This window comes from Leptopilina boulardi, unplaced genomic scaffold, assembly GCF_019393585.1.
Source record: "Leptopilina boulardi isolate dan_hultmark-lab unplaced genomic scaffold, ZJU_Lbou_2.1 LbouV2_325, whole genome shotgun sequence".
In the NCBI taxonomy this organism is placed as follows: domain Eukaryota; kingdom Metazoa; phylum Arthropoda; class Insecta; order Hymenoptera; family Figitidae; genus Leptopilina; species Leptopilina boulardi.
In genome coordinates this window covers 4,552,384-4,580,223 of record NW_026137891.1, presented here as the reverse complement: position 1 = coordinate 4,580,223, position 27,840 = coordinate 4,552,384, and the positions used below count along the sequence as shown (strand labels likewise).

At 26.6% G+C, this 27,840-nt stretch overlaps 1 protein-coding gene across 2 annotated transcripts in view; it reads left to right on the top strand.

Annotated features, from left to right (window-relative positions):
* Nucleotides 1-15,301: 15,301 nt before the first annotated feature.
* LOC127284458 (actin nucleation-promoting factor WAS) overlaps nucleotides 15,302-27,840 on the top strand; it is a 35,765-nt gene continuing 23,226 nt past the window's right edge. For both annotated transcript variants that reach the window (XM_051309901.1, XM_051309900.1), the window contains exons 1-2: nucleotides 15,302-15,456; nucleotides 21,676-21,773. In XM_051309901.1, the coding sequence (XP_051165858.1) occupies nucleotides 21,681-21,773 (93 nt within the window). In that variant the 5' untranslated portion in view covers nucleotides 15,302-15,456; nucleotides 21,676-21,680. The remainder of the gene's footprint in view (nucleotides 15,457-21,675; nucleotides 21,774-27,840) is intronic.

Genomic DNA, 27,840 nt, shown 5'->3' with positions numbered 1-27,840 from the left:
ATTTGGATAATAGATACTAGAATATCTAAGCTTTCTTTTTATACAATTTTTAACGAAATTGAAGATGGCATGTTTTGAGATATTATTAATTGAAGTTTTTAAATGCAAATTATAATAAGAAAGAAATTTTTTTAAAAAAAAAGCTTAGTACCGTTTAAAAGCTTGAAAAATTCTCTTTCCAAATCATTAATTACATTTTACATTTAAAGAACTTTTAATATAATTAATTGTATTTCAAAAGTGCTCTACAAGCGATAGTCTTTTGCTAGTGGTACTGTTTGAAATAGAATGCCCCATATTTAATTTGATCATTTTTTTTTCCAAATTTGTCACTTACCATATGTTTTTTTAAATAATAACTTATTTACGCATTAATTGAAAATTTTTCGTGAAAATAAAAATTTTGTCTATATGTCAAATAAAACAAAAAAAAAATTTAAATTAAAAAATTAAAAAAATTTGTTAAAACAAAATTGAAAATCATTTTTAGCAACAAAAATTAATTTTTTTCGCTTGCCAAATAGAAAGTGAAAACAAATGTTTATAAATTAATGGCAGTTGTTAAAAAAATAGCCATTCATTACTGACGAACTTTCCGAATTTAGAAGGTGTGTGTGACATTTCGTAAAACGATAATTATACATATATATATTTTACGACAAAAAATTGCAATATAAAATATATGACTGTCATATAATTCAGTAAAAATTAGAATTTTTTTTATGTCACGATCTTTGACAGTTCAACGAATTTTTAACATTTTCGATTTTAAAAAAATCAAATCCACGTTTTATTTTTTTTTTTTGAGTTTTGCATAAGAATATGATATAGAAAATTTATGATCTAAAGAAAATTTCCAACTATCAAATTGTAAAAAAAATTGAGAAGTCTAGTTATGTAAAAAATGATGTAAGTATTTAGGTTGAAGATCAACTTTATATCAAGTAGCAATAAAATAATAATAAATTCTTCTTTTTTAAAAAAAAAATACAAGACGCGCTTATAAAAAATTTTTTTTAACGAAGTTTTATTTATACAGAACAAGTTTTAAGATTCAAAGACTATAAAACATATTATAGAATTTATTTATAAATTTTTATTTTTATTATGCAAAATCGTGTTTTGAATAATTTTAAACGAAAGTTCATTGTCCGTTAAAAGTTCCCTGAAAGTGCTTCCTCCTAGCGATTGTTGAAGAAACTCGAGGAGTCTCACTATTCCTTGCACCTAACAGTCGGTAAGAAATTTAAAAAAAAAATTTTTTCAAATTATTTTCTCATACATTTTTCATTATTAGAAAATTTTAATATTTAACAAATTTGAAAACAGACTTTCAAAATTTTATGATTTTAATTTTATGTTAAAATAATCATAGACTTTGAGATATTTAAAAAAATTCAAATTGTTTCTTTATTTTATTTAAACAATAAATAAATATTTTGAATTTTTTTGATAATTTTGAATTTTTTTTTAAATATTTGAATAATTATTGTTAAATTTACTTATATTCAAAAAAATTCTGAAGGAAAAAGAGAAATGAAACAAAAAAATGAATTAAATGCAAATTGTAATAATTTTTAATTCAATTTACATTTATTTTTATTGTCGAATTTTTTTCACGCGCAAATAAAATATATCCTTCCACTAAAATGCATGCACTTTCTGCGACAAAAAAAAAAAAAAAAAAAAAATTAAAAAAAATTGAATCCTTCGACTTCGCCTATTTACAAATTTTTTGTACAACTTTTGTTTTTTCAAAAGAGCTTCGACATAGGTTTACCAAGGTGAACAACATTCACGATGTAGATAGTTTTAATTCGTTGTTGACAATCCGGTTCATATAATAGCATATTATATTAAAAACTATTTATAGTAATTTTCAAAAAATTCCCCATATAAATTAAATAATTCTTGTGGAAAAAAATTATATTTCTCGCAAAGAGAAAATATAAACTTTGAATCAAGTGAACATTTTTTTTTTTTTTTTTCAATTTAATGAAGTCTAAACCAACTTTTACTTCTTGATGCAAGTAAAATCAAGAAATTCAAGAAAAAGGACGACCTTAGGGTCACGCTCGCGACAAGTGTGTTTTTTATTAATTAAGCCGGATAAAGTTACGCAATTTTAAACTATTTAAATTCAATTAGCATTTGTGAAATATTTATTTGAAAGGACATTTCATATATTGTCATATTATTTTTTTTTTTTAATTTTAATGACATTCATTGAATGATCGAGTTAATAAATGAATAACAATTTATGCAAATTATATATATACAGGTAAATTATTAATTTACCTGAAAATATAAAAATAATTTTCAACCTCAAGTCATATAGGAAATATAAAGAAAATTAAAGATTCGAATAAAAAAAAAATTTTTTTTTAAAAATGAATTGTCCTTTTTTTGTAAATAATAAAAAAAAATGAGACAGAAAATAATAAGTCAATATATGCTACTTTAAGTAATTCTCAAATGATATGGTGATTCGTGACTCTTTTGAGTCACGTTACTTTCTCTGGTTACAGGATATACATTAATTTCTTTGACGTTATATTCGAATACATGTCATTCAACAAAACAGCGGAAAAATATCTCAAGAGGAATCTTGTCACATATAATAATATGAGAGAACTTACTATTACATAAATTTTACAAGACAATTTTCCTTGTCAAAAAAGTTGAAAAATAAATTTTAACGAAATATTTTGTTATTTTAAAACAAATTAATCTTCTTTTATGATAAAATATCTCAACACACAATTTTCACATATATAAATATTAGGAAATGGGATATTTTTATATTTTATCGTAAATAAATTCTAATCATCTCGTATTACAAAAGATGTTTTAAAGTACTCTATTTGCATACAAAATATACCAGTGTAAATTTCGAATATATACTTATTATGAAATATGATTTATGCTATAATTTTCAGTAATAATAATAATAATAATAATAATAATAAATAATAATAATAATAATAAAAATAATAATAATAATAATAATAATAATAATAACAATATTTTGAAGGCAGTTAGAATTAAATTAGTTTTCAAGGAAAATGAACTTTGGCTATATTTTGTAATAAATTTTTGACATCTCTTATTTATTGGCACCTTTTTTTCCAATAATTTTTTTTGGAATATTTATAGGTATAGATTAGTATGGAACCTTGTAAACTGTTTTTATTATTTCCGAATTCATGTGTATTCCTACTTTAAATGCAAATTATATGCAATTATTGAAAATATCAATGAGCGAAAAAAATAATAATAATAATTAAAACAAAAATAATGAAGGAATTTAAATAATAGAAAAATAAAAGTAAGCAATTAAAACAAAAAGATAAAGATGTTTTAGCAAAAAAAATAAATAAATTTTATTACAATATAATTTTGAAACGATTAGAATGTAAAAATTAAAAAACAAGCTAAAAAAATAGTAATTCATAAATTTATTGTGATAAGAAAAAAATTTTAAAAGCAGAAAAAAAATTTCAATTATTATTATTATTATTATATCGCGATTAATGTTAATAAACGAGTAATTACCGTTAAAACTGCCCTTGTACGATAAATACAAAAAAATATAAATTATATGCTAATTTTGCATAAGGAAATAAATCCATGCAATTGTAGATAAACTATAACCTCGAATTTTTATATATTTTTTTGCTATATTTCCGATATGTATTAATTATATATGACTTTAAATCTATTTTTCTTGATTGAAATTAGATGCAGGTGCGTACATTTATATATATAAGAAGCAGATAACCTTTCAATAAGGGTTATTAGAAAAAAAGAAAAAAAATTTTGTTCTTTATTTTTCTGATTATATTTGTCGCTTTCCTGTTGTCAAGTTTCTGAAACAGGAAAAGGATTGAGTGAGAAGGTTCATGTCACCTGTGACACCTATTGAAAGCATACTTTCATATTGCAAAATACCCAGCTATAATATATAAGTGATATAAGAAACAACTATTTAGATGTAATTAATTTTCAGGAAGTTAATCATTTTTAAGAGCTTATAGATGAAAAATTGCACTTTATTATATTTTTCATTTGTTGCAAAATATTGGGATTAGAATTTATTTTTAATAATAATATTTTATTATTTTTAATATTTTTATTATTTTTAATATTTTCATTATTTTTAATAGTAATTTTTTTTTTATTATAAATATAAAAATATTAATAAAAACAATATGAATTAATTTTTAATTAATTATTTTTCTAAATATAATTTTTCAATTTACAGAGAAGACATTGAACTATATTTTTTTTAAATAAAAAAAAATTGTTAACGTTTAAAAGAATAAATTTGTTCAGAAATAATCAGACAACAAAAGAAATTTACATAGAACAGAACTTGTCAAACTAGGTTTATACTTATTTTTACTTTTGTTCGGTTTTCCTTGCATAACAAAGTCATAAATTTTTTTCTATCTTTAAATCTTCATATTTTAAAAAATATTTTTAAAAAACGAGATAACAAGTTATTTAAAAATATATTTAACAACTATTTTAACTTTTGAATTTATAAATAAGAAAAAGAAAAGAAAATATTTTTAAACAATTGTATCTGAATTAGTAAAAATTTTAACTAATTAAACACTTTTTGCTATTGAATTAGTATTTAACTAATTAATAGTAAAAAAAATGTTTTACTATCAAATTAGTAAAATACTAATTCAAAATCAAAAAGTGATAAATTAGTTAAAATTTTTACCAATTCTTTAGAGGGTCAATTATTAAAAAACAATAATTTTTATTATCCTAATTATGCACTTAATAAATTAAATATTTCTAAAATATTTAATTAAAAAAGAATTGAAATAAAATATAACTGTTTTTTGTACGATAATTAAAATTAGTTTTATATGTGTCGAAATTTATACATCTTTTTTTTCAATTAATTCACATTGAGTGTGCAACAAATTTGCGCATAAAATTTAATTTTTTACACACAAATAATAATGAGAGTCTACTCTCACTTTTTGTCGACGGTGAATGAAAATAAGTCCTTTATAATTTACTCTCGTAGATTTAAGACTATATCTAGTCTATGAAATCAGTCAATCATATAAAAGTAACTGCTCAAAAGACTAAACTTCCTTTCTAAATACTTGAGACATGTTTATCGAATTCACAAATATTTAATCACTTTGCCTTCTCGTATAATTTTACTCAAAATCATTATATTATACATTTCGTATATATATTATCAGACAAAAACTAAAAATTTCTTTCTTAATAAAATGTATCACGAATCTTAAAAATGGAAATTTTTATACAAAAAAAAATAATGAAATGAAATCTACAATTGCTAAAAAAAATTTTTTTATTATTTTTTTGTGCATAATAATTTACGTAAAAGATTTCATATCCGGAATCACAATACATATATCAGTTATGCAGAGCAGATCTGTATTAATTTCATTTGATTCGTGGTCATCTGTATATATATATATATATTTTTTTTTTTCTCCAAACAGAATAGCGGAACGAGAAGTAAAATATTTCAAGTTACATTTTAAAGTGAGTTACACATATATAATGTTCATAATGAGCATTCTCTTACATAAAAAGGAAATTAAATTATAAAAGATAAATATATATACGAAGCAAACACTCCCGCTTTCTTTGTTAATTTTTTTCTTAATTGTAATTAAAGCAATCTATAAGCCACGGTATTAATAATTCCATAAATGTAATTGTAGCGTTTCTATTTTAATTTTTAATTTCAATTCTAGCCAAAATATTATAAAAAGGAAGTTAAACAATTCTGATTGAAAATATTTTTAAAAAAATATTAAATTAGTATTAAATTATTATTATTATTTTATTATTAAAATATTAATATTATTTAATAATAATAATAAAATAAAATATCTAAATGTCGTTTTTTCATATATTACAATGACAATTTTCTATAAAGTACACGATCTTTCAATTACCAAAGAAACTATATAATTATAATTACTATTATTACAATAATATCTACTTCCTTTTGACAGTAAGATAATAATAATACTACGGGTAAGACAATAATAATCTTTGTCAAAATTGAAATATAGTTTCCTTCTAGTTAGTAGGGAAATAATTTTTTCTTAATCTTGAAATTTTTCCAAACAAAAATTGTTACTTTTTATAAATTTATTATAAAAAAAAAATTAGAACTACACCCAAAGAAATGATATATTTGTCTCATCGACTAATAAATATTTTTTTGATTCAAATAAATATTTATTTTATTCCAATAAATTTTCATTTAATTTAAAATAATAAAAAATTTTCTCATGTAAAGGAGGCAATGCGCCTTTAATTACATTATATAAAATAAATAATAAAAAAATGTATTTACGCCAAATAAATTTTTATTTGATTTAAATAAAAAAATTTATTTACGCCAAATAAATAGGTTAGTAGGCTCTGAGACAAATATACGTTTATTTAACTCAAATATATTATTTCATTTCATTTATTAAGTTAACGGGACATGCCCTTTCGTACAATAGTACTTATTATAATATAGATACAAACTTGTATATAAAAAATATAAATATAATTATAACTAGGTTGGTGCATTTTAATTATTATTTAGTATTAATCTACATAATGCCGAGGTGAATCTTGTTAAATTATTGTCAAATAGGTCTATTTCGTTAGAAATTGAATTAGCTTGGTTCAAATAAAATATTTCCTAGATGTAGTAAATAATTAGTTAAATTTTTTTTAATTAATGTCAAACAGAGATTAAAAATAGAAATTTTTTTTCATGGTAATTTTTATCTAGTTTTTTTTATATGGTCTTACAAAATATCTTCAATCACAATAAAATAACGCAACAAAGAAAACACGAAATAAATGATGAATAAAAGGTATTTGCAATTTTTGACACAAATTTAACGGACTTGCGATATCAATTGATTACTAATTTTTTTTTTTTTTTTTTTTTTGATACTTTTACAATAGGAACCAATTATTTAATTAATAGATATTCCTGTAAAATTCTTTTATAATGCGCTTGATTAAACATGACAAATTTTCCCCGAAATAAATCGGCCGTCCAGTATTTACTAATTTCTTCTCGCTTTCAACATATTTCGCGGTTTTCTTTAAGTAAACAATTATTACAATATTTTTCTACTTTTTATTCTGTCTAAATATTTTAAATACAAATATATAAATATATATATATATATATATATATATATATATTATTTTTTCGCAATATTTGCGTTGTAATAAAATTTTTTATATTGTCTATATAATATAAATTATTTACATTATATTATTGAATTGATTGAAAATTGATACATTTTCCAAATAAATTCTAATTATCAACTTTTAAAGACGAATTAAACTATTTTTTTTAAGTTTTATAATTTAATTATTTTTTTGTATTTAGTTTTTTTTTTTTTTGAATTATTGAAATATAATTGAAAATGTGTATAGATTATAATAATTCTCCCCGTGTCAATAAGTGAAACAAGTAAATACTATTCTCGTTTTAAGTAGAAAAAGTAGATTTACGTCAGACATTGCTGCGTGCTTTAATTCAGGTATTTAGAGAATTTTTTCATTGACAATTTTCATGTGTCATCAAATTTTTTTTTATAATATTGACACTTTCTAATGTATTTTTTTTTTTTTTGTTGCATTCATTGATTATATTTATTATTATTATATTATATAAAATTTTTTTAAATGAATAAATTAATTAAAAATAATTTAATAAAACGACCTCCTCTTCAGAGTATATTTGATTTTACAAAAAAATACAGAAATAAATTTTTTTTTTCTCAAATTAACAAATTATTTAATAAAAAATATATAAAAAAATTTTTTTTTCAAAAAAACTATGTAAAATATTTGCACTTCAACATTTTCTAAAAATAAAATTAAAATTTGACAAACAGAGAAAATTAAATTAAAATTTATAAAACAAAAAAATTATAAATAAAAAATTAAAATTTAATTGATTAAATGCTCGTTTTTTTTTTTTTTTTTTTTTTTTGCTTAGGGACTATTGGGAAATCTGTTTACAGATACCTTGGCTTCCGCATGCCAAGGTTATGTGGGGTTGGTAAAAAAAAAGGAGAACAATAAACAAAATAAGCTGGCGAACTACTACCAGCCCCGACCCACTAAAAACCCGTCAACCCTTCTTGGGAGCCCTTTGATCCACCCTCGGTACTGTCGTGAAGACTTCTGCCTTCGAGGGTGGCGCTCCAACTCTGTCGCAAGGCGACTTCGTCCATTCCTGCGGACATCCTGCGTTATCAATTTTAAAATGAAAAACTAAAATCTATGTCAAGCGGAATCAACAGCACACCAGAAAAGAAAACAATAAAGAGTCAAAAAATAAAATAAAAATAAATTAAACAAGTCAAAAATAAAATTGTAAAAAGACAGATGAACAAACAAAATATAACATAAAACTGTAAAAAGACTACAATAAATAAATAAATAAACAGAAAATTGTAAAAAGACAATAAAAGACAAAATAAATAAATAAATAAACAGAAAATTGTAAAAAGACAATAAAAGGACAAAATAAATAATAAAATGAACAAATAAAATAAATATAAAATGGAATACTGTCGATCTCGCCTATCTGCGGCCATCGAGATCCTTTCTCATCATAACAGCGATGATAAAGGTCTCGATGAGCCGCCAGTTTTCCTGGGACTGGATCATCAGCGCTACCATGTTCTCCGGTGTAACTGTAGCGTTTACACCGGTGAACATGGCCCGCCTCTCCAAGTCCCATCGACTGCAGGCGAAGAGGGTGTGCTCTGCGTTGTCCACAGGGAACTGGCAGTAAGCACACTCCTCGTTTTCTCTCTTCTTAAAGCGCTGCAGGTACGAATTGAAACATCCGTGACCTGTCAGCGCTTGTGTCAAGTAGTAGGAGACCTCTCCATGGTTCCTACTTAACCAAGTGGCGAGTGTCGGTATAAGGCGATAAGTCCATCGACCTTTTACCTCCCCGTCCCATCTTCGTTGCCATTTTTCGACGAGCCTGTGCCTCGCTTCGAAGCGGATGCGGTCCTTGCTGGGTCGATCTTCCTCTTCAGAGGAATTCGCCTCTTTGAGAAGGAGGATAATTTCCTCCCTCTCAAGCGCCAAAAGATCTGCTGGCGGGACACTTGCAAGGACCTGCACAGCGCTCGTAGATACTGTCCGATAAGCAGAGGCAATACGTGAAGTAATGCATCTCTGCGCGGACAGCATCTTTTTACAGATGGTTGAACATCTGTTTGTTCTCAGGGAGGGGGCCCACGCTGGCGCTGCGTAAAGCAGCTTAGCGTGGGCGACACTCGCCACCAGTCTCCTTTTCTTCTCACGGGGGCCTCCAACATTTGGCATCACCCGTGCTAAGTTAGCCGCACATTCGATCGCCTTGTTTGACGCCGTAGCCATGTGGTGATGGAAGTTTAGCCTTCCATCCAATTCCACACCAAGGTACTTTATCTGTCTCCTCCACTTGACCTCGAATTCGTCTATCACGATTCGTGGGGATTTATAACCACGTCTGTCTGTGACTAGCAATGCTTCGGTCTTTTCCAGGGCCATTTGAAGACCTCTGGTTTCCAGCCAGCATTTTGCTAGCCGCAGACATTCGTTCACCAATGTCCCCAGAGCTTCCGCCGAGTCGGCAGTGCACACGATCAACGCGTCGTCCGCAAAGCCGACGATCACCGCACCTTCGGGCAGGTCCATTCTCAGGAAGTCATCATAAGATACATTCCATAAAAATGGTCCTACCCTCGAGCCTTGAGGGGCCCCACGCTGCATCTCTTCCTTGAGAATGCAGGTGTCTCCCTCGTAAATAACCCACCTGTCGCTTAGATAATTATCCATTATCCGCAACAGGTAGGGCGGTATACCCTTCTGTATCATCGACTCGATGAGATCTTCCCATCTCGCGGAATTGAACGCGTTCCGTATGTCGATTGCTACCAACGCGCAGAAGCTCTTCTTTTTGTCTGGACCCAATTTGTTTTTCCCTTCTCTGGCGAGGTCCACAACTGCCTTTATGGCATCAACTGTGGACCGACCTTTGCGGAATCCAAATTGGTTATCGGATAGACTATTCTCTCCGGTCAAGTGAGATTGCATTCTCTGCAGAACCATGTCCTCTAGAAGTTTGCCCATCGTATCCAACAGGCATATAGGCCTGTAGGATGAGACCTTATCTAGAGGTTTGTCACCCTTTCTTAGGAGGACTAGCCTTTGCCTCTTCCAGTCTGGAAAGAACTCTCCTCTCTCTAGGCAGCGATTGAAGATGTCCAGCAAAATCTGGGGGGAAGCAACAATCACCTCTTTTAGGATCTTGTTGCTTATCCCATCGATTCCAGGCGCCTTGCCTGTCTTCAATCTTCTACCTGCTGATTCCAATTCTTCAAGAGTAAAGAGTTCTTCCCCTGTGACTATGCAAGAACTCCAGTCCTTCCTAAGCCACGGTTCTGCAGGAGGAAACAGGGCTTTTATTACCTTTCTGACCCAATCGGGATTGTCCAGGCCGGGGGTCTTTTGCCTCGTTACTAATTTCTTAGTAACGATTTTAAAAGCCAGACCCCATGGGTCCTTCTCGACGTCCTCGATTAGGTCCTTCCAGCTACGGCGTCGCGACGCGCGGATCTCTTTGCTGAGGTTCTTTTTGGCCTCCTTGTATGCTTCCTTGAGCAAGGGATCTCCCTTAGATCGGGTATATGTCCTTCTTGCTCTGAAACATGCCTTTCGCAAGGAGGCCAACCTTTCTGACCACCAGTGCAAGGATCTCTTCTTGGGGAATGTGCCATTGCGACGCGGCATTGACGCATCGCAGGCGGTGACGATTATATTTCTCACCGCCCGCACTTCCCCATCAAGACTGTTCGGCCTCCTTACCCAGCCCAACTCTTGAATTAAGCGGGCTTCTAGAAGGGACTGGCCGAACTTCTCCTTGTCGAGTCTCTTAGTGTTCCACGAGGGGCTTTTTCGACTAGGAGCTTCCTGTCTTCTGCCTCCTCGTGTGTCTCCCACTGAGACTGAGAACTCGATGTACTGGTGGTCACTTGCGGTATAATCCTCAGAGACCCGCCAGTCGCATATGCGGCTAAATATTTTGGAGGATGCGATCGTTAGATCTATAATGGATCCGATCACATCCCTCCGAAACGTCCATGTTTTCCCCCGGTTTACAACTACTAGGTCGTTCCTGGAGATCATTTCGCCGGTCAGAATTCCTCTTTTATCGAGCCTTGTCTCGCCCCACTCTGGAGACTTTGCATTAAAGTCGCCAGTGACGAGAACATCCAACTTGGATTGACGAAGGCTCGACTCGAGGTCCTGTATATCGGATTCGAAGTCTGTCAGTGGATCATTTGGCGAGAAGTAGCAGCTATACATACGTATGTTAGCCACCTCCACCCAAACAAATCCACTGCTCGTCTCCAGGAACTTGTCAACCCGCAATTCTGGGTTGCACACCTTGATGGCGGCTCTCTTCGCCTTGTCCTGATACCAGGGAGTGAGATCGCTTCCTCGATACTGCTCACTGCAGAACAGGATATCGATCTCATTTTCCCTGGCTGTTTGCATCAGGAGGACCTGTGCATCCTTACTTGTATGCAGGTTGACCTGAAGAAGCTTTAAGGATTTGCCCTTTTAAGCTTCTCCAGTTCCTCCCTGTAAACCGGGCAGGAAATTCTTCCACTTACATGGTCCGTTTCGGTCTTTCCCAAATCAATACATGTTAAGCATGAACTTTTGTCTGAAGTGCAATTTTTTGCGAAGTGACCCTCCCCGCCGCATCTCCGACAGTTATTTTTCCTGTCGGGGCCCTTGCATGTTCGGGTCACATGACCATAAGCAAGGCACTTTTGGCACCTTGCCACTTCCAGATGTTCCCTGATTGGAGCGTTTATCCAACCTATTCTAATTTTCCCAAGGTTTAAAAGGGATTCGCCCACTGTATCCCGTAAGCGGACAAGTGCCACCTTAGTACCACTAAACCGTGGCAAAAGTCGACACGAAATGTCGAGGTCCGGCTTTTCCAGTTTAGCCTTAATAGCAGAAACCACGTCCTCCTCGGTTGTGGTTTCGTCGAGCTCTTTTATTTCTAATGTCCTCTTATTGACAAGAGCCGTAACCTCGGCTTTGTCACGGAGGACAGAGGTAATTGCTCCTGCGAGTTTAGAAGTTTCGCCTCCTTTTTTCACCACAAGGAGAACCTCTTTTTTTAAGGTTCTCCTAATTCTCAGAACCTCGGTGCCGTTTTCTTCTGGTTTAACCGAAGTTTTCATCAGCTTCAGGATCTCGACATAGGACTCTGGGTTCAATGCCGAAATCCTAACAGCCTCCGTGGTTCTGAGTTTTGTGGGGCGCTTCCTTATCTCGCTTTCCTCTTTCTTCTTTGAGGTCTTCTTCTTCCGTGCCTCTCTCTTCTTATTGACGACCACCTTGAAGCCGCCGCCAACAACTACAGCATTTTCTTTGCTTACCTCAGCATAGGTCTTTTTAGTTGTCTCTTTTGAGACAACCTCTTGCTGAAGAGTCTCCATTGCTGGTGTATCAGCAGAAACCTCCTTCCGCTTGACTCTCTTTTCTTCTTGAGACACGGGCTGAGAGCTCGTCTCCGGACTTCCACAGTCTCTTTGACGCTTTTTGGCGTCACTAGTGCAAAGCCGCTTTTCCGCATTCTGCTTCTGATGCACGGGCGTTCCAGGACTCATCCTTGGTTGGTCCTGATTTAAGAAGGGATCCGATATAAACCGCAGATTCTTGCGTACTATATCAAATGCCCTCCCCAGGGCCACAATACCGTCCTGGACGTCCCTGCTTATATTTTTTTGTTTTTTGCAGGCATGACGCATGCCCTCCAGCACTTGCGGTATCAACTCCAACTGCTTCCGAACATTTTCTTCGCAGTTGCTCGTGGTACTGTCCCTTTCATTATTGATTTGGCCACCCCCAAAATCCGTGGGGCCTGCACTGACTACCGAGGCTTTCACCCGATCAGAATCAGTGGGAGTATTGTCCCCTTGCGGGGTTCCTCCTTGGGTTAAAATTTTAATTTCCCTACTCATTTCATATAAAATTTTTGGTTTATTTGGTCAGGGAACCACCCTGGTTGTTGGTTGTCCTTTAGTGAAAAGCCCCACCACCACGACAAGGTCTACCAAGAATTTACACGATTCTTGGCAGTGGACAACCATCGGCAGGGGATTAAATGCTCGTTTAATATTATTATTAAATATTGGAGGACGTTAATGACTTTTTTAATAAATTAATTAATTTATAATTAATTATATCAAAATAATTAAATTACAAACATTTCCCAGAAAAAAAAATATTAAAAAAACTATAAATGAAGAAAAAAATAAGTTAATTTATATTTAAAAATTTCTAATAACAATTTTAATAATTTTCCAATTCTATGAAATTTCAGTGATTTAAAAAAAGGAAGCACCGGAAATTAGTACAATTTTCACTGATTTAGTTTATAATTTTTATTATTAATAATATGTATTATTATTATTTAATTAATATTTAGTTTTTTTTTAAAAGGACCTTAAGTTTTTGTCCAATCAGTAGAAGTTATTTCAAAAAAGTAGATATGTTTTTTTTCCATTACTTCCGTTAATATTATTATTATTATAATGGATTATAATTATATATGGATATAATAATAATAATAATAATAATAATAATAATAATAATAATAAAATAATCTTCTTTTTTGAAATAACTTCTACTCATATTGGATCAAAGGCAACAAAATTTAAAACACCTTTATTTGATCATTTAATTAATTTACTAGCGATGTATTGCTCGCTCGCTCGGTTATAGTTGTACTTATCGTTGTTTACTTATTGTAGTTTATGTATATTATATATATAATTTATGTTTTAAATTAATATCTTATTAATATTGTATAAAATTTATCTTAATTTTGATCAGTATCATTGAAGGATAAAATGACAATTGTTAAATATTAAATTTTTTAATTTATTATAATTATAACAACAATTTTAATTTATTATATTATAATATATTTTTTTTATATTATATTATATTATATTATATTGCTGTAAATTGCCCCACAAACACATGGAGATTTTGCAAATTTTTTAGAAAAATATTTATAATAAATCGAAAAACCTTTTAAAATATCGGTTTTTATTTTTATTATCTAGAGTAAACCTTTATAAAGATATTTTAAAGGTATATATCCAAAAATTCGTAAAAAAATTGCAAAAAATTGCAAAATAACCCTTTTTGGGATGAAAATGCAAAATAATAATAGAAGGTGTTTTGTTTTAAAATAAGAAATATGTTAAAATTATTAAGTTAAAAACAATTGATTTCAATGACACTTAAAATTAGACACAATATTATAGGTTCCTAACTAAAAATTAAAAAACATCAATAATTAATAAAAAAAAACCATAAAAAATTGGTAAAAAATTGTTTGTAAGTAACTTTTTAAAAATAGAGTAATTTTAAAGGTATATATCCAAAAATTCGTAAAAAATTGCATAAAATTGCAAAATAACCCTTTTTTGGGATGAATATGCAAAATAACCCTTTTTCGGGTTAAAATTGAAAAAACATGTTACAAAAAAAAGTATGTAAGATTTTCTAAAAGCATATGGCAAAGTATTTTGATTTATTTTAAAATAAGTGAAAATAGATTTTCCAAAGACGGTGTCGAGGTCACGGTGTCGGTGTCGCTTTTGGAAATTTGTTAACTTAATGTAATAGAAGATATGTGGTTTCAAAAATTAATTTAATTATTATTATTATTATTTTATTAATTTATTTTACCATTATTAAAAAAAAATTTAATGAATAAATTAATTACAATAAAGTATATATATAATTAATTATATTAAAATAAAATTAAAATACAAAAATTTACCATCAAAAAAAATTTTTTATTTTAAATTAAATAAAGAAAACAAAAATAAGGTAAATTATATTTAAAAATATTTGTAAACGAATATTAATAAAGGTTCCGATTAAAATTCACATAAATACGCGGAAGTTTTCTCAATTCATTAAACTATCGAGACGAGAGGAAAATATGTGCATGAGGTCTTGACCTTAGCCCTCATGGACACGTGGTGGTGATTATATTCCCTGCGCGAGATAGTTTATATATCATGAAGACATTGTCGGATGAAGAGAACTCCCGCTTCTTTATTTTTCTTTTTTTTCTTTTTTTTGCAGCGTGAATCGAGAGACAGATTTTATGTGTACCAATGGAGGTGGCGAGAGGCCCCACCTGTTAATAAAAGCCGCTCACTAAGCGCAACCACACAGACAGTCACAGAAAGCCGAGGAGCAGGAGCTGCGCGAGGCTCCCCTTCTTTAAAAAAAAAAAAATATATATATAAATATTATTTTTTATTTAAGTTCGAGTTTAAGTTCAAGTGAGACGGATTTCTGTGTGTGGTGAGTTTTTGAGATTAAATTGATAACGAAAAAAACAAGGATAAACTTCCGGTGTCAGCCAAAAAATTATTTATATAAAAAAAAACAATCCCCCCTCCCCTACCCCCTCAGCGACCAATTCAGTGCTAATTGAAAAAAAAGGATTAAGGATCATATTCGTGCCAATGAGATTTTGTGTTAATATTGTTCTTCCGGTTCCGCATATAAAATTGAAACAAGTGTAATTTTGTGGCTTTTGTGCTTAATTTTTTAGTTTAGTCGTGCTTCGGAAAAAAATGTTCCACTTATAAAAAAATTGGTTAGATATGGAAAAATAATTTCTTTATGCAAATATTTTTCTTTTTTTTTTCTTTTATTTAAAAGAAAAATAGTTTTCGAAAGGCGGGAAATTTTATTCAAATGTTACGCAATGATTCAAATTGATAATAGAAGCAAATAAATGAAATTGAATAATAATCGTCTTTTTAAAAAAGTTTGTGAATATAGAAATCGAAATTATATAATAAGAAGATAAACAAGAAAACTGACAAAAAATTTTATATGATTTAAATTTATTATCAAATAAAAATATTTTATTTAAATAACTTTTTAATTAATACATTCTATTTTAATAATATTTTAATAATTTCTTAATAATATTTTAATATTTTAATATTTTAATAATAATTTAATAATGTTTCAATAAAATTGTAATAATACTTTAATTATATTTTAATAATAATTTTAATTAATTAATTAAATAATTCCATTAATTTCATTAATAAGGAAACGTACAAAAATTTTTTTATCACTCATTCGATTTTGTTTATTTTCACTTTAAAGATCGATATTTATTCAATTAAGAGATATTTGAATATTTTAAAAATCTATTTGATCGGTGATAAAATCCGTAACTCGTTTTACAAAGTTATATAAAACAATATTTTTTGAGTCACGATCTTTCATGAAAAAAAAAATAAAATAAAAATAACCATTGACTGGACGAGAAAGTTTTCAACTCTCGATGGTATTTAGTAACTAAAGTTGCTATAAAACGTTTCTCGAATGTGAGTTAAGCGGTTAAGTGACAGAGATAGAAAATAAAAATTTTAAATTTGCGTTTAAATTTTTGGAAAATTTTTCGGTAAAATGAAAGCAAAAAAAAATTTTTTTTAAAATAGGAAAATAAAAATAATAGTAAAAAGAAAGCAATTATTTTTAGAAATTACTTTTTTTGACCTTTCTTAGGGAATTTACGAAAAAAAAAATGGTCAAATTCATATTATTTATTGTATATATCTTTCTTTGGAAAAACGTGAAGAGAAAAGCGAAACTTGGACGAGACTTGAGGAAACTTGATCTCGAAATGAAGCTTCGTTCTATCAGGAATGTCGTTTGAGACGAGAGTCGCGACGTGTTTTTGCTTTTGCAATATATGTCTTGCAAATTATCCTAATGGTCTAATTTAGCAATTTTTGGATTTCAAAGAATTTTTTTCATCGAAAAAAATAAAAAAAAAACAAAAGAAAATAAATTTTTTAATCTATTAATATATATTTAACTGATAAATAATATAAAAATAATAATAAATATTTCGTTATTAGAAACGAAAAATATTTCAAACTGCATAAATTACCAAAAAAATCACCAAATAAAAACATTTTTAATTTTGTAACATAATAAAATAACTATTTGTAAATTAAAAATTGCGTCATATATTTTTATTAAATAATTTGAATATATGTAAATATTAAAGTCATGGCTCAATTAACACGATTGGAATTTAAAAAGAATTCATTCATTTATAAAATGTCATTCAAAAATATTGCATCATTTAAATATAATAAATAGTAACTTGTTTTGCATGTAAATATAAAAATTTAATTTTGTTACATTACAATTTACAAACATATTAAATAACAATTTGATAGTAAAATTATTCAACTCCCGAATTCCTAATTTATTTTTTAAAAAAAAAAACCTCTTGCAACTAAATATATTATAAATAAGCAATAAATATTCGCTGACATGAATTTTATATAAAAATTTGCATTTTTTTTAATATTGACATTCATCAGGGGGAAAAAATCATGTTATCGACACGCTACCCTTGTCCTCCTTAAATTCTTTCATAAATAATAGATAAAAAAAACATTTTAATTACATTACATTAATCGATCATAAACATAAATTAATATTAATTCAAAGCAATAAAAAAAAAACAAAATTAAAAAAAATGTCCTCAACCATTTAATTTGCCTTTTATATTATAGTTATATCTATTTCTTATCACAACTATATTACAATAATTATTATTCTATTTATAATTAAACTAAATTTTTTAATTGATTTGATTTTTATTTTTTTATTACAATTATTATTTGAAACAATTTTAAAATATATAATTTACAAAATTAAAAAAAAATTTTTTTTGAAAAATTTTATTTAAAAATAAAAGAAAATGAAAAAAATAATAATCCCCCTTTGGTGCAACAAGTGTTGCAAAGAATTACTGAAATCGTCCTCGACATCACAATATTGTGCGTGCTGAATCTATATTTTGTTTACTTTCATTGAACTTTAATTGACGGTCATTTATCCTCAAACTCACGTGCAATGTTCTTATAATAAATTTGTAATGCCTGCCGCCTGACATCAATTCAAAACTTATAAAAATCATCATTAGTTTATTAATAAACATTAAATTTAAAAATATATACGGAGCTTTCATTCATTTCATTGGCTGCTTTTCAAGGTCATGAAAATACAACCAATCGACATCACGTGACCTTGAAAGGCAGCCAATGAAATAAGATTAGGTCCTTGAGTGGGCGTTTTTATTAAAAAATTCATAAAAACAGAAGACACAGCTGATTATTGCATCTGGGCTTTCACGGAAAAAAATATTTACATATCTGAAACAGCGATATGTTTCTCTAGAATATCGAAAACTTTCCCTATTTTAATAAAACATATCGCTGTTCCAGTAAAACTTATTGCTATTCCAAGTAAAGATTTTTTTCAGTGTAATATTTTACAAATAAAATAAAAAATTAGATCTAATATAATAATTATATTATATACTTATTTATAAAATGTAATTATAATTATAATTATTATTTATAAATATAATAAAAATTATAATAATTATGGTATTATTAATATAATAATAATAATAAAAATAAATATAAACATAAAAATAACAATAAGAATAATATTAATAATATAATAATAATTAATATAATATTAATAAAAATAATAATAAAAATTGTTATTATTATTATTATTATCATTATTATCATTATTATTCCAGATTATTGCTACAATTATTTTTGTTAAAAATAGAAGTCATCTCAATTTATAATCTCTTGCTCCTTTCCGCTATCATCAAAGAGAGATCCTCATTAGAATGCACTGCATCTCTCTATACCTTATAATCAGCCTCATATGTTCTTTTCAAAAAAGAAAAAAAAACATAATTTCCCGCATATTAGAAAATTAACACGTACCCGCACATGATTATCAGAGAATCAGTAATTTTTTTTTTTTTTTTGTCCCACAAAAAATTAATAATTGCTCTGTGCAAAAATAGGTCATTTTTTCACTTAGAACACAAATAATCTTTTTGTTTTCTATCAATTTTACACTTAGAGAAATGGTATATTTGTCTCGGAGCCTACTAACTCATTTATTTGTTGCAAATATATTTTATTTCATTGAAATAAAAAATTTATTTGAGGCAAAGAAAAATTTATTTCTGACAAATAAAATTTTTATTTACGCCAAATAAATAAGTTAGTAGGCTCTGAGACAAATATACGTTTATTTAACTCAAATATATTTTATTTGGTTCAAATAAATCATTTCTCTGCGTGTACAACATCACCGTGATACATCCAGAGAAAAATTATATTTAAACCAAGTATATTTTATTTGAGTTAAATAAATGTATATTTGTCGCTCTAGACTTTTTATTTGTTTTAAATAAAAATTTTATTCGACATAAATAAAACATATATATTTGAGCAAAATAAAATTTTATACGACATAAATAAAATATATATTTGAGTCAAATAAAATTTTTTTTAAAATGAAATAAAATTTATTTCAAACAAATAAAAAGTGCTGAGACAAACATATCTTTTCTCTGGGTTATAAAAAAATAATAATTAAAACTATTAGTTAAACTTTTTATTTAAGTTTTCATTTCAAATAATTTTTTTACTGTATTTTAAAAATTATTTTAATAAATTTTATAAATATATTTTTCGAGAAACGAAAAAAAATATTTCCTTATCCTTTTTTTTTTGTTCGCAACATTCAACAATGTTACGTTATTATATGCGGTTGCACGCAAATCTCAAATATATATATCGGTCTCGGTCTCCAATAAGCAAAAGTTTCACGTGTATATAGCAAACTTGTGTATGTGACGCCAACGCCAACGGCATTCTCGACTTTCGATTTGAACGTCGAAAGTGATAGTTTGTGAATCTTTACACGAGAAAGGAGAGTAGTCGTCTCCTTTATACTTAATCTTCGTACATATATCGCATTATTGTTTTTCATCTTCTTTCTTCAAAAAATTTTCTCAACATTTTTTTTTCTTTAGCACTTCCGGTTTCACGATAACCGATTATAAATTCTCCATACATGTGTGTGTCCCGAAATTCTAGACCAACACATTTTAAACATTGATATCGCGAGAAAGAGAATGTTGCTCTGAAAGTCTTGTTTTCAGAGCTCCAGTTCGTTCATATATAAATCCCCATTTTGTTTTCTTGCAATATTCGAAACTACATTTTATATACAAATTATTTGCATAGAAAAATTATTTTTACAAAATATAATTGTAAAACTATTTCCCGAATGTTTTGAAAAGACAAAACAATTTTTGTTAACAATAAAGTTAAAACTAAAGTAAAAAAAGTAAAAGAATAAAAACAAAAATTCGATATAATTATATAATGTAAATATAATTATATGTATTATAAATAAATAAATATAATAACATATATAACTATATTAATATTGTATAAAAATTATCCCCGAGGGGATTCGAACCCAAGACACAAATTTACAAAGCGCGTCACTTATCACCCAAGCCAATGATAATATTAATTATATATTTATTTTTTATTGTTTGGGCATAAAAAAAACAAGTTGCAAAAACTAATTACATAAAAGAATTTTCTTCACCGAAAAAAAAAAAAAAACATTTACTTACGCAAATTACAGGAATGTTGTTTTCGGGTTTAGAAAGGCTACCAACTATTTATAAACAGAAAAAAAATTTAGTTTCATTTTAATATTTTATAAATAATTTTATGGCAAAATTTTTGCTATGTATACCCATAATTTATAAACAAGTTTTGAGAAAAATTTACCTTTTTTTCTTTGAAATATTATAAACATATTTGTAAAAAAAAAAAATAACGAGGATTAATTTGATAAACGATTTCATGTATTTCAAATATTATGTAATAAAGGAAAAAAGGAGTTTGTAAACTATGTTCATGAACTCGAGAAATTAATGAGCAATTGTAAAATATTGCAATAGTAAACAGTGTAATTCTAGTTTCAAACACTTGTTTCTTTTTTTTAACAGTTATTTAAATATTTTCTAAAAATAACTATTATTTGAAAAAATTAACTTTTGCAAATTATTTAAATTGCCCATATAAGTTTTACTTTTTCCCTCCCAAAATTTTTATAAATAATAAATCACTTCAATTTTTGTTAAGAAACTTTCCATTTTTTGTCAATTTTTTCCTCTTTTTTTTTAGAGAGAGAAACCGTAAAACTGCTACAGAAAGTAAAAAAAAATGCTTTATTTATGCATGACTTGCTTTCCAATAACTTATATCGAATTTCAAATTTCGAAAACTACTCTCAAGGTTGCTTTACTGATGGAAAAAAATTAATTATTTTTAAAAAATTCGGATAATTAAAATAATAACCGTGAATAAAGTAATTAACACAGTGATAGCATGACTTTGTGATGTCTATATTAGGAGGACATTAATTATGTGAAATACTGTCTGTCGTATTTAGCAATAAATATTTTATAGCTGAATAATTTCACACCTGCTAACATATATAATTGTTTCTCAAAGTTTAATAAAAAAAAAAAAAAAAAAAAAAAACTAAAATTGTCTGACACTTAAAAATTACCATTATTATAAATATTAAATATTCGAATAATTTTTTTAAATGCAATTAATTTTTTTTTGATTTCAGAAAAAATGAGACTTTCAACGACAGTGCTTGTGACGGCTCTGTGCATAACAGTAGTCAATTCCATTCCAGTTCCAGAAAACAATGGACTTGAGTCACAAGTAAGACTAATTTTTACCATTACTAATCAATTATTATTTTTAAAATTAATAAATTATTTAAAAAAATATATTATAACTTAGAAATTGGAGAAAGGCTCCCGTAAAGAAACACTAACAATAATAATTATTATTGTCATTAAACTTGGTAGGGAATCTAACAGATTTCTGAAATAAATAATTTCATCAAAAAAAAAAAAAAAATTATTGTAAATAAAAAATAATTATTGTCTATAACAAATTGTAATTAATCACGCATTATTTATATCAAAACAATAAAAACAAAAATTAACAATAATTGTTCAAATAAAATATTAAATTGTATTTAACGAGTGAGGATTCTCAAGAAAATAAAAAAATTAATATTTTTTATAAATTCTCTCTAAATCTGAATTTGAATTAGTGACTCACTTTTTGCTTCTGAATTAATAAATTTTAACTAATTATTAGTAATAGTAATTACTAACAATTAGTAAAATTTAACTAATTCAGAAGCAAAAACTGAGTTACTAATTCAAATTAGTAAACTTTTCTACTAATTCAGATTTAGAGAGAATAATAAAAATTTATAAAATATATTTTTTTATAAATAATACAAATTTATAAAATATATTTTTTTACGAACAATAAAAATTTATAAAATAAGTATATATATATACTTATTTTATAGAAAAACAATTTTAAATAAATGAGGTTAAATACGTGCAAATTAATAGAGATGAGAAAAATCTTCCCTTGAAGTAGAACAATATAAACTTCCATTTTTCTATGCCAAAATAATCGTTAAATTTCTAACCTTCGTTATGGATCGTTTAATAAATCGAATCATTCGAAACGAAACGATAAAAATTAATAAGCGTAAAGTAAACCAAGCAATTTCGTCACGGAACTAAAATTCGAAAAATTGACAAATATATTGACATTGGTTAAAAAAAAAAATATGTACCAATAATGTAATTTTTGTGAGAAAACGATTTTTTATTTTATTATAATTTGACTAAAATGTCAACCGTTTATTTACACATTTATTTATTAGCCTTTTTCTTAATGTTTCTTAATTACGAAAATCAATTCCATAAAATTATTTTTAAATAATTTAAAGAAGGTCGATAGTTGTTTTTTTCCTTCACATTTTTTTTTTCTCACTAGTATAATCTTTCTCTAAATGTGTCATTAAATTGTCTGTCAAGTGACCTATCAACCTTGGAGTAACTAATCACCTCTATTATGCAAATAGATAATTAAAAAGAGTTAGATGTGTAAATGGGTTACGTTATTTTTTTTCACCATCAGTCACAAACTATACTGATAATGATTTTGCAAAACAAACCCGCATTGTTTAGAAAAAATAAAATTATGATAGATGCGAAGAAAGATTTCGAAATTTTCTCCTCATTTTTTAGAAAAAAAAAATTTTTCCGATTACCCAGTTCTTTTTTTGCTTTGATAAATAATGTAAAATAAATTGATCGATAAAATAGCATCACAGAAAATATAAATGTTTAAAAAAATTCTTTGAAATTAAAAAAAAATTTTTTTTTTTATTTGCCTGATGTATTGAATAAATAAATTTTAATTTACTAATTTCCATAGATAGTTGTATTTTACTTGAAAGAAAGTTTAGTGCACTCTCTACAATACAATCAAAACTTGAGAAACAATTGGTAGATAAGAATTTTTTTTTATTTGTTATAATCAAATCATTGCGACTATACCTAAAAACTTGAGATATTTTTTTCGTACAGTTTTTTGTTACTCGCAATTTTCCATATGTTCGTGAAATTGAGCAATGATTTTGACAATTTTCTGCACGTAATGGAAATTTTTTATATTAACATTTTTTTTTAAATTTGAAATATAAGAATTCTTCAAAAACAGAAAAAAAACAACAAAATACTAAAGCGAAATGAGAATTGCAAATAAAAAAAAAAATAATAACAAATAGAAATATTTCTTCGATTTTGAATATAATAAGAAAAAATAAAAAAAATGATCGGATGAATCTATGAAAAAATTATAAAAAATAATAACCAGAAAAATCTTTTATTTACATTTATTTGAGACAAATAAAATTTATTTGAAGCAAATAAAAATATATTTGTCTCAGAGTCTAATAACTTTTTATTTGTTTTAAATACAAAAAAAAAATATTTAGAGCAAATTAAATTTTTATTTAACTTAAATAAATATTTATTTGGCTCTGAGACAAATATACCGTTAAAAAAAATTTGAAATAAATAATTTACTTGAATATTATCAAATAAATATTTTTATTTGTATTAAGTAATTATTATTTGAGTCGATTAAATGTTTCCCCCCAGAAAAATGCTTTATTTCAACTAAATATAATATATTTAAGTTAAATAAACGTATATTTGTCTCACAACCTCACAGAAAATTAAAAGGCATTAAAATGAGCTGCAACGCTTATTATTTTAATCCAATTTTACTTATTTTAATCCATTTTGGTATTAAAATAAGCAAAATTGGATTAAAATAATAAGCGTTGCAGCTTATTTTAATACCTTATAATTTTCTGTGCTTCTAGCCCATTTATTTGAAGTAAATAAAATTTTTCATTTAAATCAAATAAAAATTTATTTGCATCAAATAAATATTCATTAGTCTGTGAGACAAATATATCATTTCTCTGGGTGTATATTTGGTTCAAATATAGAAATTATTGGTTCAAAGACGCTGTTTATTTAATTCAAATAAAAATTATTTGGTCCAAGTAAATATATAGTCAAGTAACCGATTATTTGAATCAAATAAATTTTTTTTAGTGTATCTTTTCCCTGGATGCAAATTCAATTAAAATTGGATAATTTTTGAAATTTTTTGAATTTCAATAACAAATTGAGATTTAGAGAGACCGAAAAAAATATTAACAATGAAAAAAAAATACATCCGCAATGTGATTGGAGCATAACTTGAAAATATCGCTTTCACGTTTTGGTAATAGCCTGACCCTGAATTGCCTTTCCGAAGCAATGAAATGAAGTTCTCCTTGGTTTACGTAACAGACTCGCGAGAAATTGTGACGTTTACTAATGCCGCAGTTTCTGGAATGTTAGGAAGATATATCCGTCGAAATGTTTCGAGTCTCTGACTATAGGTATATATATGTGTGTACCAACATATATATATATATATTATAAGATTCGTGCAACACTTTCACTATATTTTGCCGGTGAGCCTGCGAGTTCTCTGAACACTCGCAAAGTCACCGGATACTTTCTTTGGCTGATCGATGCCCAATGGAAAGTGCAAAATACTCACCAACTCTCACGCACACGCACTCTTCTAGAACCGTAAACGTTTCCGTACATCCGCTGCTTAAAATATTTTATTTCATCAGTGGCGTAACTTTTCAAATTTATCATTTTTCCAATTAATTTATGGAATTTCCCCTGGGGGGAAAATTGACAAATATTTTCATTTTTCAAATAATTATATATACACCCAGAGAAAAGATATATTTTTCACAGAGCCAAATAAATATTTACTTGTTTCAAATAAATTTTATTTGAGCTAAATAAAATTTTATTTGAACAAAATAAATTTTTATTTCTGCTAAATAAATTTTATTTGCGCTACATAAAATTTTATTTGCACAAAATAAATTTTTATTTGTGCTAAATAAATTTTATTTGCGATAAATAAAATTTTATTTGTGCTAAATAAATTTTTATTTGTGCTAAATACATTTTTAGTTGTGCCATATAAATTTTTTTATTTAAAACAATAAAATGTTATTAGTCTCTGAGACAAATATATTTCTCTGCGGGTGTATGCTTTCAAAGAATGTCTTATTTCAAGAGAGAAAGAAATGTCTTATTTTCAGTTACTAAATTCTTAATAAATAACAAAATTTTATTATTTAATTAATACTAAAAAATAATGTTATTATTTATTTAATATTAAATAATAATGATATTATTTATTTGTTATTAAATAATAATTTTATTATATAATTAATGCTAAATAATAATTTTATTAATTTAGTTAAATTATTAAAATTCAAAAATTCAGTAATTAATTTAGTAATTCAAATTACTAAATTTAGTTTTATACAGAGTACAGAATCCACACAATAAAAATTTCTAAATCGACTTTTTCTATGTTTAAAAACCAAAAGTCGAAAAAATTTTGGCGGGTCCGGTAAATTTCAAACTGACTATCAGTAATTTGGTTTTGCTAAATTTAAGACAAGGGTACTTAAAACCAGTTATTGTATAAGTTGAATTTAGTACATACATTTTTTAAGTTAAAACAGATCTTATTTTTACAAAATAGTGTAATAATAATAATAATAATAATTTAGTTTAAATTAAGATTCCTCTTATTTTCAAAACTCACTTAATTTCAGATGCATCTTAAAATAAGATATTAAAATCAGTATTATATGAACCAACAAATTAAAAAAAAAGTCTTGTTTTAAAATGACTCTGACATTCTGCTAATCACCATCTTAAATCAATTGCGTAAATTCAGTAAAGGCTGTCTTAAAAATTTTGCATCTTAAAATAAGAATGCCTTCCGCCTGTAAATAAAAATATCTTAAAATATAAAAATAAAATCTTAACATCTTCTTTATATTCTGTATAACTCTAAAATATTTTTAAAATAAATTCACAGAAAACTGTTTTTAAGACAAAATTTTGTCTTAAAAATTATTTTCAAACTTAAAAAAAAGCAAATTTAAAAAAAATGAAATTTCTCAACTGTACGCCGTTGCACTTATATGTATGTTAAATACATGCATAATATTATTAGAGACGTCAAACCAGGAAATTCATTTTTCTTTGAATTACAAGTTTAATGAACGGATAATTCGCAGTTAGATATAGACAACATATATCTTTAAAAAATGAATAAGAATTACAAACAAGAAAAATTCTCAAATAGGAAACTTATTGATCTAAGAATCGTTTAGACAAAATAATTATGAAATAAAATTTTTTATTCTTCGATTAATAGATTATTATTATTATTATTTTTAGTTTCATGATTATATTACATAAAGTATCGAATAACTTAAATTTTCCACTATATACTTGAAATTCTTTTTCTGCAAAGTAATTTCTTGTCATATTGCAATAAATTTTGTTTTTCTTTATGTTTCTGAATTTTATAATTCACTGAATCCTTTATAAATTAATGCACATTTTTTTGTTATCTTCATTTTATTATCTAATTATTTTCTATTATTTATTTCTTTTTTTTTTTTATTTAATTTTTTCAAATTAAGAATTTGCTGAAATAAGAAACAAATTTTTCCGTCAATTTATGATTTTAAAGAATGTTACTTCTATATAATAAAAGAAACATTCTTATGGCAGGAATTCCGGTCCCGTTCAATGCAATAATTCTTATTTGTGAGTATCGACTCATAAAGTGTCACATTAAAATTATTCGCACTTTCAATTCATGGTAAATGTTGTTTCACAAAAAAAAAAAAAAAAAACTCGAAAAAATCCTAAAATTTACTGTACAAAAATAAATAAATTTTAGTACCTAATAAATTTTTTGTACTAAAAAATATTAAAATTTTTTTAATAGAAAATTAAAATTTTTAAAAGTAGTAGTTTTTTTATTGCAATTGCAAATGTACCTAAAAAATCCAAACACCTTTCGCGACAAGAAATATCAGAAAGTAATTCTTGCAGATTTAGGAGCAATTTGCCCGAAAATCAAGCGTGACACATCACTTTCATTTGCACGAGGACAATCGATTTACTTGTTTTTTTTTCTGTTTCGTCCAACTATTATGGAAATCGATTTCACTGCCTTAACAAATAATGTATACTAAGAAAAATTACTAAAAAAAAATAAATTTTTTTTAAATGTGTTTATTTTTCTAATTATTATGCATATAATTTAAAATATTTTGTTTATGAAAAAAATATTTCTTTAAACTAGATTAAATATATTTAGTTTTTTTTTAAAATTCTTCTTTGTATACATTGTTTCTGTTTTATAAAGGAAATAAATCTCTTGGAGAAGAGAGTGTACTTGAGTGAAAAGTGCGAACTTGGAATACATACGAGATAAATCAACGTAAGGT